General features: G+C 29.9%; 2 protein-coding genes across 15 annotated transcripts in view; one reads left to right on the top strand and one right to left on the bottom strand.

Annotated features, from left to right (window-relative positions):
- Nucleotides 1–926, top strand: part of smog (G-protein coupled receptor 158 smog) — a 119,951-nt gene extending 119,025 nt beyond the window's left edge. For all 12 annotated transcript variants that reach the window (XM_017630768.1, XM_017630775.1, XM_017630750.1 and 9 more), the window contains one exon: nt 382–926. In XM_017630768.1, coding sequence (XP_017486257.1) covers nt 382–573 — 192 coding nt within the window. In that variant the 3' untranslated portion in view covers nt 574–926. The remainder of the gene's footprint in view (nt 1–381) is intronic.
- Nucleotides 927–17,229: 16,303 nt separating this feature from the next.
- Cf2 (Chorion factor 2) overlaps nt 17,230–18,610 on the bottom strand; it is a 6,456-nt gene continuing 5,075 nt past the window's right edge. For all 3 annotated transcript variants that reach the window (XM_017630857.1, XM_017630874.1, XM_017630865.1), the window contains one exon: nt 17,230–17,910. In XM_017630857.1, the coding sequence (XP_017486346.1) occupies nt 17,735–17,910 (176 nt within the window). In that variant the 3' untranslated portion in view covers nt 17,230–17,734. The remainder of the gene's footprint in view (nt 17,911–18,610) is intronic.

Below are 18,610 nucleotides of genomic sequence, written 5' to 3'. Positions count from 1 at the left end.
TCGCGGTGCAGCTCAAGAATGACACTGAATTGAGCCTAACAAAATTTAGATGAAGTCATAAAGTAAACCAAACTTTATCAATTACGTGGGAAAGAGAGGTTCATGTGAGGCAGCCTAGCATTTTGCGTACACATTTTTTTTATTGCTTTGACGGTACAAATTGCATGCAAACGCATGTGATTTTGTGTTTTGCTTAGCTAGTTTTTTGTTGTCCATACAAGTGATAAGGTATTATACTTATTATAAGGCTACCACTGATTTCTTTTTTTTCAACGCAAAAGCAAATACCAGATTGATGTTCGTACTAAGTCCCTATATTTTTTTTTTTGTCTATAGGAATTGTGCTTTATTAAATTTAATTTATCTCTTTTCAACTCACAGGCTCTCAGTGCCAAACATCGTAGCAACAAACATCATCAAGATATTGAAATTACCGAAGCCGAACCATCGCGCACACCCGAGGACTCAGTATGCAGTGTTGAGGGACCAACAGATGCCGAGATATCAGGCATTTCGCATTCGATGCTATCACATTCGGCTATTTCACACTCCATTATATCGCATTCGAAGTGAAATACAAAGTCGACGACTTGGGTGTAAAATAAGTAATAAAAAAAATATATGTATGTGAAATGCGGAGAAAATTAAGAAGCAAGAAAACCGAAGTGAAAGAGCTACATAAGTGATATGCAACAAGGTGTTTGTTTTGCAAAAAAAGTCAGTTTGTACTAGAAAATGTTAAACTTAAGTACGCTGCTCTTAAAAATATGAAAGAAAAAAAAATGTGAGAGGAATGTAAAAGATAATGAAACTTACTTGTAGTGAATGTGGTAAATAACTCGCATATGTATAGGAAACATATGTACATATGTATGTACATAAAACCAGCAAATATGTACATAGCTACTCTTCAAATCAAATTTGATATTGAAAGCAGTGTAAATATTTTACAATTATTTTTTACGTTTTTTGTAGGTTTTTTATAAACAATATTTAATTTAATTTAATTTAATTTATTTATTTTTTTAAATAAGAAAAACGTAGATTATATAGTGATAGTAGCTAATATTACTTTTTTTACAAATGCATTCGAGATAAATATGTACCTTAAATGCTCACTTATATTTTTTTAGTTTATTTACAGTCTAAAATATTTTTTTTGTTCTAAAAATATATTTGCTATATAGAAAGATCTTTCACATAAATAGATAACCAAAAAAAAAATAGCTCAAACAACGAATTACATACAAACATGTACTCGTATATAGTCCAAAATTGTATACGATGATTTTATGAAATACTACATTGCAACAACAATAAAATATTTTAAATAAAAAATTCACATATAAATACATATGTATGTATTGCCGGATGAAAACTTTTTTAAGCTCTTTGTTTTTGCAGAGCTCGACACTTGAAACATAGCTAAACAGTTTTTATATATTGGCGGTGAAAAATGGATGAATGGTGTTTCGTTTTTAATATTTACAACGTTTTTCAACGTTTAAAATTTTTTTATAAAAATATGGTTCATGCCTTAACAAAAAAAGTATAAATCAGTTTTTCAAACTTTATACAGTACTTAGAAAAATTTCAAAAATTTTTATCTAAATTTCAAGCTTATTAACCAGAATTTTTAGAAATTTTTTGGGTATTCAGTTAACAAGCTAAAACTCTAGTAAAATAAGTGCAAGTTTTAAGCGGCAAAAAATCGCATTGATTTATATATTTTTTTTTTTTTTGTTGACAGTGTTTTGCACTTCTGTCCATATATGAATTTATTATGGATTATTATGCGTAAAAGCCGTCAGCAAAAAAATCAATGCGACTTTTTAGCCGCTCAAAACTTGCACTTATCTTATTTTACTAGAATTTTAGCTCGTTAATTGCATACCCAAAAAATTTCTAAAAATTCCGGTTAAAAGGCTCGAAATTTAGATAAAAGTTTTTAGAATTTTATAAAGTTCTGTATAGAGTTTGCAAGTGTGATTTATATATTTTAGCATTTTAAAGCATGAACCATATTTTTATAAATAAATATCAAAAAAAAATTTAGCTTGAAAAATATTATAAATATTAAAAAGAAACACCACTCATCCATGGTCTTGAAATTACCCTGAACTAGGCCAGAAATGTTCATTTGTACACACAAGAGGCAATTACAGCTGGGAAGATTCAGTTACAAATTTTCTGATTTTTCAATCAGTTATGATGGAACCATGTTTGGAGTTCTGAGCCGATCAACTCCAGTCCTTCAGCGAAGGCTTGATCATCGAAAAGCTGGTATAGCCTACCGTAAATGACTTGATCTAGAAAAACGACAAAATACGAGTATTTTTTTGTCACTACTTTCCGAAAATGATACATTTTTATGGGTGCAAAATCGTGTTGGACTGTTTTAGCTAAACAACAAACCTCTTGAAATAGGCGCTTAGTGGGGAACGGTTAAAAACTCTTTGGGAGTGACAGGAGATAATCATCGCAAACGAAAGAAATAGTACATCATTTTCTTCGTCAAAGCCCTAATTACGGGGATTTTTTCAAAAGTTTTACTGTAGGTTTAGTCCATCTAAGTCTTATTTGAACGTTGGATTGCATTTCAAAAGTGGTATTCAACAGATTCACATGAAGAACTATGTGATGAGCAGCGCTGGCAAAAATATGCAAATACTTGAAAAAGGCTATTTTACGTATTATTGGCAATTTTGTTGGTTTTTTACATATATCCGACTTATATGAACCATCAATGCGCGACCGACCGAACAAGCAATTCCGATTAAACAATAAACCTGTTTTATTTTGGTGGTTGCAATGCTGAAAGATTGATAATTTAAAAAAGCTCGTTATTTTATACTGTAATTCCGAGATAACTGAATAAAAATACTGTAAAAATTAGATAAAACCTCATTGACTTAGCATATTTTGGTGATTTTTGATCAGCCCTGGTGATGTAATCTGCTACTTCTTCTATAAACAAATATCCTTTCAGTCGAACTGCTCCAAAATTAATAAATTTCTTATATCAGTTTAATTTTTTTGTTTAAGTAGTACATAATAAAAATAGATACTTGTGATAGTCAACTATCAATATTTTTTATCAAAAGGGGTTACATGCGTTTTGAGTGTATCTAAATGCATAAATCAATTGACTCAAATTAAAATAAAGACATGTATCTATAGAACAGTATAGTTGTTATTTGCTAATAAAATGTATTATATTAATAATAAAACAGGACATACGCTACATAAATTATATTGGTAAACATAAATAGTTGAAAATAAAAGCGATACAATATGAAGAGCAAAGCCCACCTCTGTTGGAAACAATGAAAACATTTACTTTAGAATTGTGCTGAAAACGAAGTTGCAACTTTTTTTTGGAAATTGTTAAACAAACACAAGCACTTTTTAAAAGTTCAACAGAAAATTGCAAAAATTAAATGGAAAACCAAAAATTAGAAGGAATAAAAAAATTGTTGATATCAAATTTGTATGTATGAATGGATATATAAATGCTGTGGAAAAAGTGTAAAATAAATTGGTAAATTTTTCTAAAGGAAATACTACTACAACCAAGAAAGCGGCGCAGTCAGATAGCTGCAGGCTGTCAATAAACGCGCCTGAAAGTAGGCAACAAGAAATTGAAACAATGACAATTGGTTTAACTACTACGAAAAAAACTTTGAAGCTGAATATAAACAATGTTTCGTCGTTGTTATTTGCTAAATAGGTCATAACAATAACATAGATAACTCTCATTAACAGAGTGCTTAAAGCCATGTTTTTGGGGCACACTTTTAGGCGCAGTAGTTATATCAATTGATGAGTTTTGTCATTGTTTTGAGAATAGCGCGGATAGAAGGAATAAAGGATCCCGTTCCTGTGCTAAAAACAAACTACTTTCAGTCAGCCATTAAGCAGGCTATAAATATGTATGTTCTTTTTCAAAAAAAAAAGCATCACTCACTATAAAAAACTTGCTTTAATTTTGTTCCTTGGCGCTGTATTGGCGGCACCGTATGTGTAGTTACTAATATAATTTGCCTTTTTTTGTTCGTCACTTGTAAAATTCTATCACTTATATATACATATATTTTATATACATGTGTATGTACTTATTTACTTATAAAGCTGTTGTTAATGCTTTGTTTTTGTTAATAAATAAATCCATACACACATACAATAAACAATTGTGAGAAATATGGTCGACAAATACTATTAGACTTATAATAAAATACTCGTAGTAGTAATAAGTAATAGCGTATATAATACATATGTACATAAGTACGTGTGTATGTATGTATATGAAAAATTATTGAATAGAAATATGCATGTATGTAGCTTATGTAACTCAGGCCAAAAATCGACAGCCAAAATTACTCAAATCAGTTGTAAAATTGGAGCTTATTTTAGACTTAATAGTACGTATCGAATATTTAAGCTATAAATAAATGTACATATGTAATACTGTCTAAGTTGGTCACGACTAATACACATATTTGCCGTATTTCTTCGTCAACAACTTTCAGCTTGACAAAAATTCTTCACCGAAAATAAAGGTTATTTACTCACATACAATGGCAGGAAAATAAATAGGGACGCGACATTAAAAAAAAAAAATGGCTTTTTTATTTATTTAATTTTTATTATTTTTTATGAAAGTATGTGAATTTCATACTTTCCAAAAAAAATAGGAAAATTCGACAAAATGTCAAAAAATTTCAAACTTTTTAATTAGAATGAAAAAAAAAAATATTATATGCAGTTTTGTAGCCTATTAAATTTTGATGACGTACAAAATTTAAGTAACTGGAACTCGCCGTTCATTTTCGGTATTTTTTTTTGCGGACGCTATCACGCCATTTCATCCATACAAAGTATATTCAACATTATTTTTATATAGAGGAAAATGTACAAAACCGCTGGCAAAAAAAATTCCAAAAAACCAACGGCTGTACTTACACTTTAGTATACTAAAATCTAATGAGCTACAAAACTGCATACCTAGAACTTTGAAAATTCTGAATAATAACTTCGATGAGCATTTGTTGAAATTCGAAAGTTGAAATTTTGACTTACATGGTTTTCGTTAGATAGTGAGCTATACTTTTATAAAAAATAATAAACATTAAATAAACGAAATAAAAATAGCCAAAGCTTATTAAAATGTCGCGTCCCTATATGTCTGGCCGCCACCGTATGTACAAAATTACTACATAATTTCATAATTTTCAGTTGGAAAAATTAAAAAAAAATCACCAGCCATGCTCTGAAATTTGTACAATTTGAAATATTCACTATTAATGCTGAATTTCCACTAGGTATTAAATTACAAAATTTTTAACGACAATGTTGGGCATTAAAAAACACCTGTACGTTCATAAAAATTGTCATTATGTCTGTTTCCACATGGCATTTTATAAATGGCATACATTTTTTGACATTTCAATGCCTAGTACAAATTCAGCATAACACAATTGCTTTCAAAGCTTTTTAAACCTCACAATTCTGTATTAAATCGATTTGTATACGTTAAACAATGATTCCTTAAAAGTTCTCATCTAAAATATTCAGCGTTCTTTTAAATAAATTTTTCAGAGCCAGCTTTATATTTAAACAAATTCTTATGGAAGCGATATTGCTAAATTTGTTGATAACAAATAAACTGTAAATAATCCAGAACACCAGTTGTTGCATAATTTTAGCAATAGGCGAAGTAATTAAGCAAATTAAAAAAAAAATAAACGTCTCAAAATTTTCTGTATTGAAGCTGAAAGTATTATTATTATTTGAGATGTTATGCCGAATTTCCTATTGGTGTTGAAGTGACCAAAAATATAAGGAATCGAACTTGGTGTGATGACATTAGCACTTGTAATGTTGAACCTTTTCAATAAAATGTTTGTAATTTTATGTCTAGTGAAAACACAGCGTTAGGAATTTTTGGGTTTTCCCATATTTCGTTGTACATTTACAGGCCGAACAATTTTGAAACCGGTTATTGATATTTTTAAATTTTTCGTTAAAAATTAGCATCAGGGCTATTAAACGAATTTTGAACACATTTTGTAATGTCGAATTTTCACTTGGCACTAAAATGATAAAAAATTTACGCCATTTAACAAATGCCAGCTCGAAATGAACTTAATGCTTTTTTTCGTTTTTTTTTCAAAATTACCCTACACATTCCAAACCAGTTCCATTTGAAAGAGCAATTCTTCTATAACGGATTTATTTTAATGAACGTTTCTTAGAGTCCTGTTACGAGATATAAAGATTTGTAATGCAGGACCTCTAAAAAATTTCTTAAATTCAGATATCTTTTGCAAATTTAGACATGTCGATCAGATTTGGGGAATGTGTAGCTCCAAAAACCAAAAATATTTAAAAATCATTCTACCGTAATCCGCCATACAATATACATCTTTGCAAAAACACGTTTTTTTACACATTTTTGCTATTTAACGCCCAGTGGATATCCGCCATTAGTCCATTATTTAGTAGGTTTTGTTTTAGCTATTATTTTTTGCATTTCACTGGTTTTGTAAACTCGTAATTTGGAATTTTCTATGTCGAAAAATGTAGATTTATTTAACCTTTTTAATATCCCATTAACAACTTTGCCTGAAAAATTTAAATGCACATATTTGAAGTAAGGAGCTTGTGAATTCATTTACTTTATTAAAATTATCTTATGTAAGCCTTGTGAAAAGTTTTAAGAAGTTTTAGCAGTTCAGAATTCTATAGAAAAAATATTTTGCAAAAAAATCAATTTTTTTTATATAAAAAAAAGAAATAAATAGCTTATACTAAAAAATAGGCGGACCCTCTATTTAAATATACGCCACTCAAACAAATAATAATAATTTTTTGGCACTTACACTTTGCTAAGGTTTGGCCCAGTTTCTCCTCCAATTTGTTGTGTGCGCCCTGACCTTATAACACAAATGGGGGGCCGCCTGTATATGCATACATACATACATTTAAAAAAGGTTGGTTGAAATAAAGAAGAATCCAATTTACATTATAAGACGAAAATAAATATAAAATATCCATAAAAAGTTGTTTTAGCTAAATTTTATACAATCAAAAAAGTGGTAACCTTATCCTAATATCATTAGGCTTTCATTTGGTATCCATATTCTGAAAAATTTTCACATTACCACTAAACTCAGTGGATTTATTGGACAAAAAACTCAATTTTTTTCAAGGACTTTGAAATTTAAACAATATGATTATTTCAAAAAATTATTTAAAAAAAATCAGTGCAATGTAGAATAACACTATGGGTACCAAATTGGAGGAAAAATTCTGTAGAACTTAAAAACAATAAAGTTTTTTGCTTTACAAGGACGAATAGGTATTGTAAATGCGCTTTTAATAAATTGAATCTTTTTAAGTTAATAAAGTTTGAAGGACGAAATTCGATGATGAGGTCGTGCATCTATTAATCCTCAAACAATAATTAAAAAAATAAAAATAAAAAATATTGCAAATTTTCAAGGATATTTAAGAACAAAATATTAAGGGACATTTTCCATTTCCATTCGTACCATTGTTATTCTAGGTTGCACTGAATTTTTTAAATAATTTTTTGAAATAATCATATTGTTTAAATTTCAAAGTCCTTTAAAAAAATGCTGAAATCAGGGAGAAAACTAAGAACGTAGTTTTACTATAATTTACTAATAGCTTCGCGAATATATTCTTTTTTTTTTTTGGGAGTAAAATTTACTGGCGCACGGTGTTATGTAGGAGTACAGCCATGTACGGCATGGCGTATGAGTGACATTATTTCCTGCATCTTTTTCATACTAATAAATTATAACACATTTTAATTTTATTATTCAAAAGTGGTTTATTTATCCGCTGATTTTCATCGTTCGTAGCCTAATATTTTGGCAACAGAGCAGGCTTTAACACAAATAAGAAAAAATTACAAAAAAGGTGGAAGTTCTTTTTAATTTTAGCGTTGTTAAAATTGAAATTTGTTTAAAATTCGTTTTTGCAGCTAACCTGAGCTCATGTAGAAGCGTTTATTTCGTTTTAGCGAATTTTTTTTAAAATTTGACATAGAAAATTGCGCGAAATCACGAGGCGAGCTAAAACAAAAGCGTATAATTCTGAAGTGTCCACTAAGTGTAAAAGCTAATTTGTACAAAGTAGTTGGGAATATTTACAAATGCATGCATGCGATATATGTAAAATGATAGCTTGAATAAATGCAAATCTGGCGAAAGAACGTTATATTTTTAAGTACACAAATACATACATACTACATGGCTTAGTTGAAATCTGTGCAGGTATTTCAAATACGCACATTAACCTGTTAGATGAAAAAAATAAATAATTAAACTTAAGTAGTAAAGAAATAATCAAAAAATTTACAAATGTACATACATACATACATAAATACGGGAAAAGGCATTTATAGCAGACACACTCACATTCATTTGTGTATGTATGTAAATGCATAACTTTTTGCAATGGACTAAAAAAAAATATACCCATATACTACATACATACACTACATACATACATGCTGACACACATGCGTACATATACATACATGTAAAGCATAGTTAGATATAAAAACTTACATATTTGCGTACAAAATATACACGAAAAAATGTAAAATTAGTAGACTAAGGTATGAGTCCAAGTAAATATTCAATGTAAACAAAAAAAAAAATTGAGAAATTCAAATACAAATGCAAAAATATTGGACAGGATGCTCAAGAAAATTGGCATTTCACAACTTATGCGACTGAAAATGTGCAAAAAATAAATAACTTTAAATAATTGTATGAGCATGCAATAACAAACAACTTAAGAAAGCGCTGTTGTCAAAAAATTAAAGCATTTCAATTGTTAAAGTATAAAGTTAGAAAAAAAAATCAGGGGAAAATGTTTACTGTCGGCATTTTCTTCTTTAAAAGTGTGATAGCAGTTTAAGCAGAAATGTTAATACATAGAAAAAACTATATGTATGTATGTATGTTTAGATATGTAAATTATAGTTGGAAAATTAAAAAAAAAAATAAATAAAGATTAACAGAATTAGCGCATAATACATATTTGGATGCATATAAACTCATATACTATTGTTTTAAGAGGTGAAAAATATTTAAAAGAATACACACACCTACATACATACATATATATTCATTTAGTTATTAGAGAAAGACATGTATTCATTTGAGTAAAGGAAAACTATATAAACATACATACCGAAGTACACATATATGTTTGTACATGTGTAGGTACTACAGCATACATATGTAGATGTACATATGCTCATATACATAGTCCTTGTGTAAAAATAATTTTAGGAGTTAGTTACATACATACATACATATGTAAAATAACTGCATACACACACACATACCTACTTATTGTATTTACACATGTAAGGCATACAGAAATAAACAAAATAAAAAAAATACAAAAATAAGTATATGGTATACATGCATACTTATGTAATCAGTAAACACCTGTGAGTAACGGCGAGATAAAATATTGAGGTATTAAAAATTTAAATAAAGCATGGAAATATTTAAAAACAAATGTTTAATTGTAGTAAAAAAAATGTAATGTACAGGATTAAAATGAATCTACACACAAGTAAGTATGTGGCATTTTTGAACACATTCTGATTTTTCTCCTTCTTCAGTGGAATTTTAGCGCTTAACCTTCCGTTACTAACACGAATTTTATAACACGGTTACTAACAGCGTTCTCTCAGACCAAAGTGCAGAAGATGTTAATTTCTTCACATTAAATACATATCGCTACCTTAATTCACAAAGGCCGGAACCAACAATTTTTTTATTTTACAGGAGAAGCCAAAAAATTTGTTAAAATTTAAATGTTTAAAATTCTTCTTCTGGCAGTTGCGACAGTTTGAGAAGCAAAAAATTACTCTCTCAAAGTGGCTCCCACCCGCCCGATAACCAACTAAAGAAACATAAATTGGGCACCAGCGGACGAGCAAAAGAACACCCTCACCATAACTACTGACGCACCCTAATAGCAGTTGCCTCTTGTTTAAGTCCTAAGTGTGCCTCTTCTAAATAATAACTACTAGCATACCAATTTTTAACAATTTTTTTACACTTCATTATTTCCTTAACCTAAGTACTACCATTCCGCAGGGCCTGGGTTCAAGCCTGGTTCAACAAACCATCAAAAAATAAAAAACAAACGTTTTTTTTTCTAATATCGATCGCCCCTCGGCAGGCAATGGCAAGCCTCCGCGTGTATTTCTGCCATGAAAAACAACCGTTCGAAGTCGACGTAAGACGGTCGGTTCCACCCCTTTGAGTGACAACTTCAAGGCACATGCCAGAAATCCGAGGAGAAGCCAACATAACATATTGTGTAATAGCCAATCTATTATTATTATTATTAATATTATTATTAGGATAAGAATAAGTAATTAATAGTAGGTAAGTATTCAATATTTATAACTAAAGCAAGTGTTTACCCTCATGTTAAGCACACAAGATCAAAGGTAAGTAATTAAAGTAGTTGTTTGGACATCATTTTCGATTCTAAAAATTCAAATAAAGCAAATTGATATGGATAAGAAATGAAAGGCATTTTGAGAACTTTAATTCAGAAATATTTTCGATGAGGGTTGCTACTTTTTTTTTTTTTTGTAATGCAAACTGGTGTTTATTATTTTTTTTTTTGTAATACAAATTGGTGTTTGATTTTTTTTTACTCCTAATTTCCTCCCATTTTTGAGAAATCTACGAAAATGCGATCACTGAATACGAATTGCTACGAACGTATGCATTTAAAGTATATGCTACGTTAATAGCTTTTCGGATTCAGTGAGGCCATTTTCGTAGTGTTCACGAAAATTCGGACTACGATAGATTCAGTGATAGCCCTGACTAAATGGCCAATTTCATTGAAATCTGGCACCATGACCATTTTCTGTAACCTTGATACATTTAAATTCATAACGTTAAACCGAACTTTACGCGAGCGGGGCTGCAGACAAAAGCTATTATGTACATACATACATACGTGCACACATAAGTGTCACCGTTCGATCATCCTACATTCTTTCCCCCCAATGATAACAGTAAAGCCACTTAACCCAACCGAAGCCCCCACGTAATAGTGCTCTCAATGTAAGTAGCTCCCAGCAAAAACTACATATATAATATCGTCGCTGGAATAATGAAATAGTGTAACATGAAAAGTATAGTTTTGAGAAAAACGAATTGGAAGTTTTTATAAACCATTACAAACCATACGAATACAATTTCGTTTTTCGGGAATAAATTAGTGAGCCAAAGAGATATTTAAGAAAACTAAAGATTTTTCTAATAGATTTAAGGATTGTCTATCCAATGGTGCAATTATCGAATAATAGCGTATGTGGCATTTACACTGTTTCTTTATTCGAGTAACGATATGTACATATTTGTTTAAATAATTCACTACCAATTTTGTTTTTTTTTCTACTGAAATGTTTTATTAAATTATTGCTCGCACATTCTTTACATGTACACTTACTTTTACACTCTTTTCTGTTAATCGTTATTTATTATTATATATTTTATATATTTTATTTTCGCACTTTTGTTTGAAGTAGTTGCATTGATTATTATTTATTTTCTTCTTTCCTCTTTCGTTTTACAATGATTTGAATATACAATTTTAAGTATTATATATGTAGTATTTATGTACTATGCAATTACATACATATGTATATTTAATGATTGATGCACACAATTGAATATGATTTGCTTTTCTTTTCGTTTATGTATATGTGTGCGCAGTTATTTTTAATTTTCAATTAATTTAATTTTGTTGCACATAAAATATGTATGCGAATGGCGCTGAATTAATTGAATCGTAATGTAATTTTTTTTTACTTTTTGCTGTGCTTGACCAGTGTTGGGGAGCGGTCACCAAACAGCTATTGATATCGTTTCTTGAATCTTGCCGGATGGGCGTTAATTGTGCTTGAGTTGCGTAGTTTTGGTATTTTTTACGTTAGTTACATTTTTATTTATTTTTGTCTTTTTTGTTTTTGGTTTTTAATGCTTGCGCTTCGATAGTAAATTGGTGCAGGTGAGGTTATACAAAAGCGATTGATTTCTTTCTTTTTGTTTTTTTGTTCTTACGACTGCAGTTGGTGTTTCTTTTTTTCTTTGTTTACTAACATTTTTCGCATTTGACATTTAGTTTATATTTTTATAATTGTATTCTTGCATAACACACATGCAGTTCTTTTTTGTTTTTAGTATTAGACTGTTCTACTGCAATTTAATTTAATTTATTTTTTTTTTGTTCCTTTCCTTCTGTACTTATTAAAATATTGGTAAGCTTAAGAAATGTAATATAAGCCGCCTTCGATTCGCCACTTCTCTACTCGCTTCTGTTTGACAACAAGGTTAGCTAGTAGCGATGAACGTTGGCGTGTTTGGCTGTACCTCATCGATTTAGTTCGCTTCGCCGCTCGCTAACTGTTGGCGAATCGAAGGCGGCTATAATTTTCTGATATTACTAGGTTGCTAGTTTAAAATGTTGTTCTTTTTTTTAATGTTATACTTTACATAATATGTATGGGGCGGGGGGCGTATTCATAGTCAAAAGAAAGGCGACACTAAAGTTAGTTGCAACTTTTTGATATAATTTTCAATGGAATATCTGTGAAACAAAAGCTGCAACTAAATATAGAAACGACTTTATTTCGACTATGAATATGCCGCTATGTTGCAGCTGTTAATTTGTTTTTTAATTGCTCTTCCTGTTAGTTGAGTTTTAAGTTTTCCTCAGTATCAGCTTATGCAAACATTGTGCTAAGATTATATAAATTTACATAAAATGGTTTTAGTTTCACAATCTACTGTAGTTTTTTTTTTTGTATTTTTTTTTTTGCTTTTAATTTTCATTAAGATTTTATTTTTTGCCTTTTTGTTATGTCTTCATTTTTACTGGCTATTTATTAGTTTACTTGCTGCTGCTGCTGTGGTTTATTAGTATCTCTTTGCGTTTTATCATCAACACTTTTCAATGATACTCCTCAAAAGTATTTAATATAATTTAAGGGTATTTTCTTGCTGTTTTTTTTGACTTGTTAGTTTTGTTGCATTTAAAATGTTGTGTTACAAACTAAATTACAACTATTTTAATATTTATATTTTATTTACGTGTATTGCACATTGCGTAAAAGTAAACGCAAGCCACGTTGTTAGTATGCTGTGTTCTATGTTTTTTAGTTGTTTTTTATATTTTTTTTGTGTTTTTTTTTTGCTTTTTCATGTAAAGCTGTTAAAATTGGATAATATAAAAATGTATTCATTGCTTTCTGTCTTACTTACAAACTTAAAAATGCGACAAAAAATATGTGAGCACAAATAATATTTTTTAAATATTTTTAACAAAAGTCTATAAATATGTCAAGTTTTTTTTTTAACAAAGTCACGTTATGCAATATTAAATATTAAAGCAAATGATAGATAAGTGAAGAGTAAAACAAATATCAAAATGGTTTACAGATATACACATACATATATGATTTTCAACACAATATTTTAATTTGATAATTTATTAAATACAATTTAAAATTACAAATTAATAGTTAAGAAACAAAGTAATACGCGCTAACATCTAAAAAAAAAGGCAAATGAATCAGAGAGTATGGTAAAAAATAAAAGAAATCGATAAGTAATTAAAGCCAACCGAGATCCTGCTCTGTTGTTACACTAAAACAAAATGACGATTACTTGCATGTGCGCTAAGTATGTGCGTGTGCGTATTAATCATAAGAAAAAATTAATAAGAATCAAAGATTAAAAAAGATGAAACGAAGTGTAAAATTTAAAAAAAAAAAAAACTTAAAAAAAAGTTTAAATATAAATAAAAATCCTAAAAGAATTATATAAAACTAAACTCATTTTAATTAAATACTACAGAGCGAATGAGAATATAATGCGGACATGGCTACGCTGAATGCATTAAATAATTTTTTTTTTGTTTAATTTTGAAAAATTTACTTCGCGATTTGTATCTTGAATAATAAACCGAAGTTATATTAATGGTTGCAGAAAACTAAAGTGCAGCAATGAAGGGTATTTCAATTTTTTTTTTTTATCGAAAGTTGAAAGTAGTCTATTTCGTAGCGACTTGGCATCAAATTTGGTTTGGCGTAATGCTATCTCCTGCTTTTTCTTATTTTATGTGAGCCGAGACTAAAAAACTATGCCAATTTGCCCACTCTCCTTTGCGATGTTACGCGTTCTTTTAATTGGTCTTTCAATTGTATTCATAGGCGCACTTGTTTTCGTTGTCTACCCCTGGGAGCCGAGTCGGTGGATGTTTTTATCTGAGCATCATCATTCATGTTTACAACATTTGTCATCTTCGGTGTCGTTTTGTTGATACACAAACTTTTGTAAAGGGATGACGAAAATTTTCTGAGAAACCCAACACCTTCCATACGTTCCGAAGAGCTACTTTGCACGATATCTTTTCTCATGGATTTGAAATTACGTTAAAAATTGTACAAAAATATTTTTTTTAAATTGTTTTTCTTTACTGCAACTTTTTTCATTCGAAATATCAGCGATATCTAACGACTTATACTTTTTAAGTTTTAATTACCAAAAAAGCATTTGTTTTGTTGACATAACCTAAAATTTTTTTAACATCATAAATTTATTTAGTCTTGTGCCTTTTCATGTTTTAAATTTCCGAAAATTTTATTTTCACGTGAACATAACCTTAAATATAACCTGTATTTTTTTACGCATAACGAATAAACTCTACCATTTTAAAATTTTTTGACGAATTCTGAAAAGCCAACGAATTTTAAACACATAACAATAAACATATAAAGAAGCTCACATAGAAAGTATACATATACTGAGGCATGCATGCTTTTTCTATATACATATATATATTTTTTCTGTTAACACAAAATCATTATTTTTTTGTGAAACCAATATATTCAACGCTTTAAATATAAAAAAAAAGTTTCTGAAAGCCGAATTCGCTATCTAAGCTCAAGCAACTTTTTTAAAGTTTCCACTTTTTTTGATATAACCTCAAATTTTTCGAGTGCGTCCGATATTTTTTACATTTTATAAAACAGAAAAGTTTCTCTACCTGAGATACCTCAAACTTTTTTTTCTTACTAAGTTGAAGCTACAACGGCATATTTTGTTTTGGCCAAAGTACTAAAAACAAGTATACAGCCTGGCTAAATGCTTACTAATAGAAAAACTATATTGAAAACTTGTCATTTATAAAGTCGAAGCTCTGACAGCACATAAGGCCATGTCCAAAATACTAAAAATTTACTAAAAAAATATATATATTAAGAAATATAATGACTTTAAAACTTAACAAAAATGCATTGTAACTGAGAGAAAGAAAAATATGTTTACACATTTAATATTTATTACATTTTTTTTTTCAAAAAATTGTTTTGAATTCTGAAAATCCATAAATATATACAAAACGAAGTATTAAAATATTTTGCGACGTTCAAATCTCGAAAATAAGTGTATACACAGCCGAACTCCCATTTCTATATATATTTGTGATTTACGATTTAATCAAACAAAAAAAAAAATTACGTTTTCACACCAACATTTTTTCTAACGCATAGAAAAAAAAACGGTGCGCAGTATAGAAATTTCCAAAATCCGATTTCTTTAATAGATATTTCTAAATCTTTTTTCTGAAAAAAAAATATCTGTAATAACATTTTAATAAATCAATATTTTTAAAAGGATTTGATTATCTTTAAATCTGCAGCACAGATACGAAAAAATGTATGAGTGTTAATTAATTTATTTAGAAAATACGTATGTACAAACATGCGAACCGAACCGTTCCGTATTTTGAGATATGGGCCAATTCTTCCTGTGAAAAAAAAAAAATTAAACAAAAGCGGATGTTTAAAATGCTGATGATTAAAGAAATGCTCATCCCTACATCGTCTTTACAGTAATCCAATTCATAATATTTTGCGATTTAGAATTTTAAGATCACGTAATTTGCAAACTAGATTAAAGAAAAATTAAAATTCCAAAAATGGGAGCACACCTGTTGCATATGTATTTATAAAAGTATGTATATCTCATACAAATCTTAGCAGTTATGTACATATGTGAAATGTTCGTGAATTTTGAAGTGTTTGTTGAGTTTAAAGTATTCACAATTTTATTTTAGGCCAACATGAGTTCCTTATCTTTTAAATGCTAGGTATATTATATCTGTGGCATTTTGATAAAACAACTCCTCTCCCCAACAATATTTAACGATGAATTTGGCCGCAGTTGTAGTTTAAGATGCCGCGCTCTCCTAATTATTTTTAATCCAAACTCGAACCTTCTAAGATCACTCAGTTGTTTTATCAAAATGACACACAGATATGTATGTAGTTAGTATGTGCGTACAATATTTTTTAAAAAACTATGAATAAAAAAATGATTTAGAAAATCACACAACCAAAAATACAAGCAAGCAATCTATGTGCAATTCAAAAAAGTGTCCATTTAAGTTCATATCGACGCAGCTCGGTATGTATAAAAATTATAAATATTTAAAATTTTCGCTTTTACAGAATAAATTACAAACCAAAAAAATGTATATATGTACGTAAGTATGAATAAAACCTGAAATTACAAGAACATCGTCATTAGCATTTGATTTACATACATATTTAGGTTAGTTCAATATTAAAATGTTTAAATACATATAGTATTTACATGTGTATATTTTTGAATTTTGCCTTTAATAAACTACATACTCGTACAATTAGACGGTGGGTAATCCCACATTTTCACTAAATTTCAGCTCTAACAGATTCTAGATTTTAGTTATTTACTTTAGTTTATTTTCATTTGTTGTGGTTGTTGTTGTTTACATAAACTCACTTTTTTGCTTTGTGGCATTTTGGTATTTCTCGCTCCTCTTTCCATTCCCGCTCCCACCATTATAATTCGTTTTTTTTTTTGTCATTATAATTAACCAGCATTATCTTTCGCTTAGTTACAGCGTTTATTTTGTGTGTGTGTGTTTTCTTTTTGTTGCTGTAATTTTTTTTAATCATTTGTTGTTTAGGTCTTTTCTTTTTCTTGTGCATTGCCAATGAAAATATTTGCATAGCGTTTGTTTTTCTACATTTCAATGATTAGCACAAAACCTTTTGCAGTGTGACTTTGTATTTACTTTCGTGTTTTTATTGTTGTTGTGTTTTTTTTGATTTTCTTTAAGATCTTGCAAATCGTCTTATTATATTTCGCATTTTTATTTGTTGTTCATTTTACGCGCCTATTTCGCAGCCAACAAGAGCCGCCGTGGCCTACTACAAAGCTTGCGACAAGCCTATCGTATCCAGTACAAAGTCGAGCTCTTTGTTTGTTGTACCTTCTAGTGATTGCTGTGGTTGTTGCTGCCGTTGATGTTGTTGGTGTTGTAGTTGATACTGTTGCTGCGGCTGTGGGTATTGTGTTTGTTGTTGCTGTGCATTTATTGATAAGTTGATTGTTGCAAATGCTGTGGTGTTGTTCATAGTTGTTGCTGTTGCTGTTGCCGTTGCTGCTGCAGCTGCTGCTGTTGTTGTTGTTGTTTCTGCAGTCATCGCTGTCACCGCCAACGTTTTGGCCAACATTTCAGCCGTTGGCTTCTTCTCTTCCGCATCACTTAGCCAAAACTATGTTAACAAACGGCCACGGCTCCCTTTGCCAATCGGTCTTCCCTAGAGTGGATGTAACTTGGTCGTATGTACCGTTAAAGCGCTGCGCTGTGTAAAGCGCTTGTCACAGTAGGGGCAGGTATAGGGCTTTTCGCCAGTATGTGTGCGTATATGCTTGGTGAGGTAATCCTTGACACTGAAACGTTTCTCACAGTAGACACAGTGAAAGGGTTTCTCACCTGTAGATTTCCAGTAGAACCATAGCACATACACACACACGAAAAAAACATTTGTAGAAGATACGAAGAGAAAGAAAAAGAAAAAAAAAACACTCATGCATTAGTTATAGTGTGTGATAATAAGTTGTATATGCAGTCAGCTGCTTGGCCATGGCCAATGAATGATTTGTTGAACTACCACAGCAACGAGCGCAAAAGCTTAAGCAACAAATATTAATGCATTTTTTTTTTGTCTGCTATTCAACAAATCATGACTTTGGCTCTGTTGGCACTTGCAGATAATTTGCCAAATATTTTCAACATTGTTTTTGTAATTATTCAATAAAAAAATGCACTACAATAGGTTTGATGAGATGGAGGGAAATGCAATATTGTTGTCATGTGGGTGGTGGCTTAGTGGCTGCAATAGGCGGACAGAAAAAAAAGTTTTGTTTAATAAGCGACTGCTTAAAAAATTATCACTTATATATGTTTGCGGCTGCTGGATGTGATCGTCGTCAGCGTCGCTATTATGATGAGCAATTAAGCGTAGTATGATTTTGTTTTTTGACGTAGAATACGTCTTACCTTAAGGTATGGGGGCTATGTTCAAATGTTGTAGTTGTAATTTTTAGAGCTTCACAAAAACGCTTATTGCACGAGAACTAATAAAGCGATTTCAAAGAAAAGTGTGGCGTTTCAAAGATAAAATTCCAAACCT

The sequence above is a fragment of the Rhagoletis zephyria genome, unplaced genomic scaffold (genome assembly GCF_001687245.7).
Source record: "Rhagoletis zephyria isolate East Lansing unplaced genomic scaffold, Rhagoletis_zephyria_1.1 Rzeph_scaffold_00091, whole genome shotgun sequence".
NCBI classification, from domain to species: Eukaryota; Metazoa; Arthropoda; class Insecta; order Diptera; family Tephritidae; genus Rhagoletis; species Rhagoletis zephyria.
Note: the sequence above shows the minus strand (reverse complement) of the source record. Positions and strands in the feature narration are given on the sequence as shown.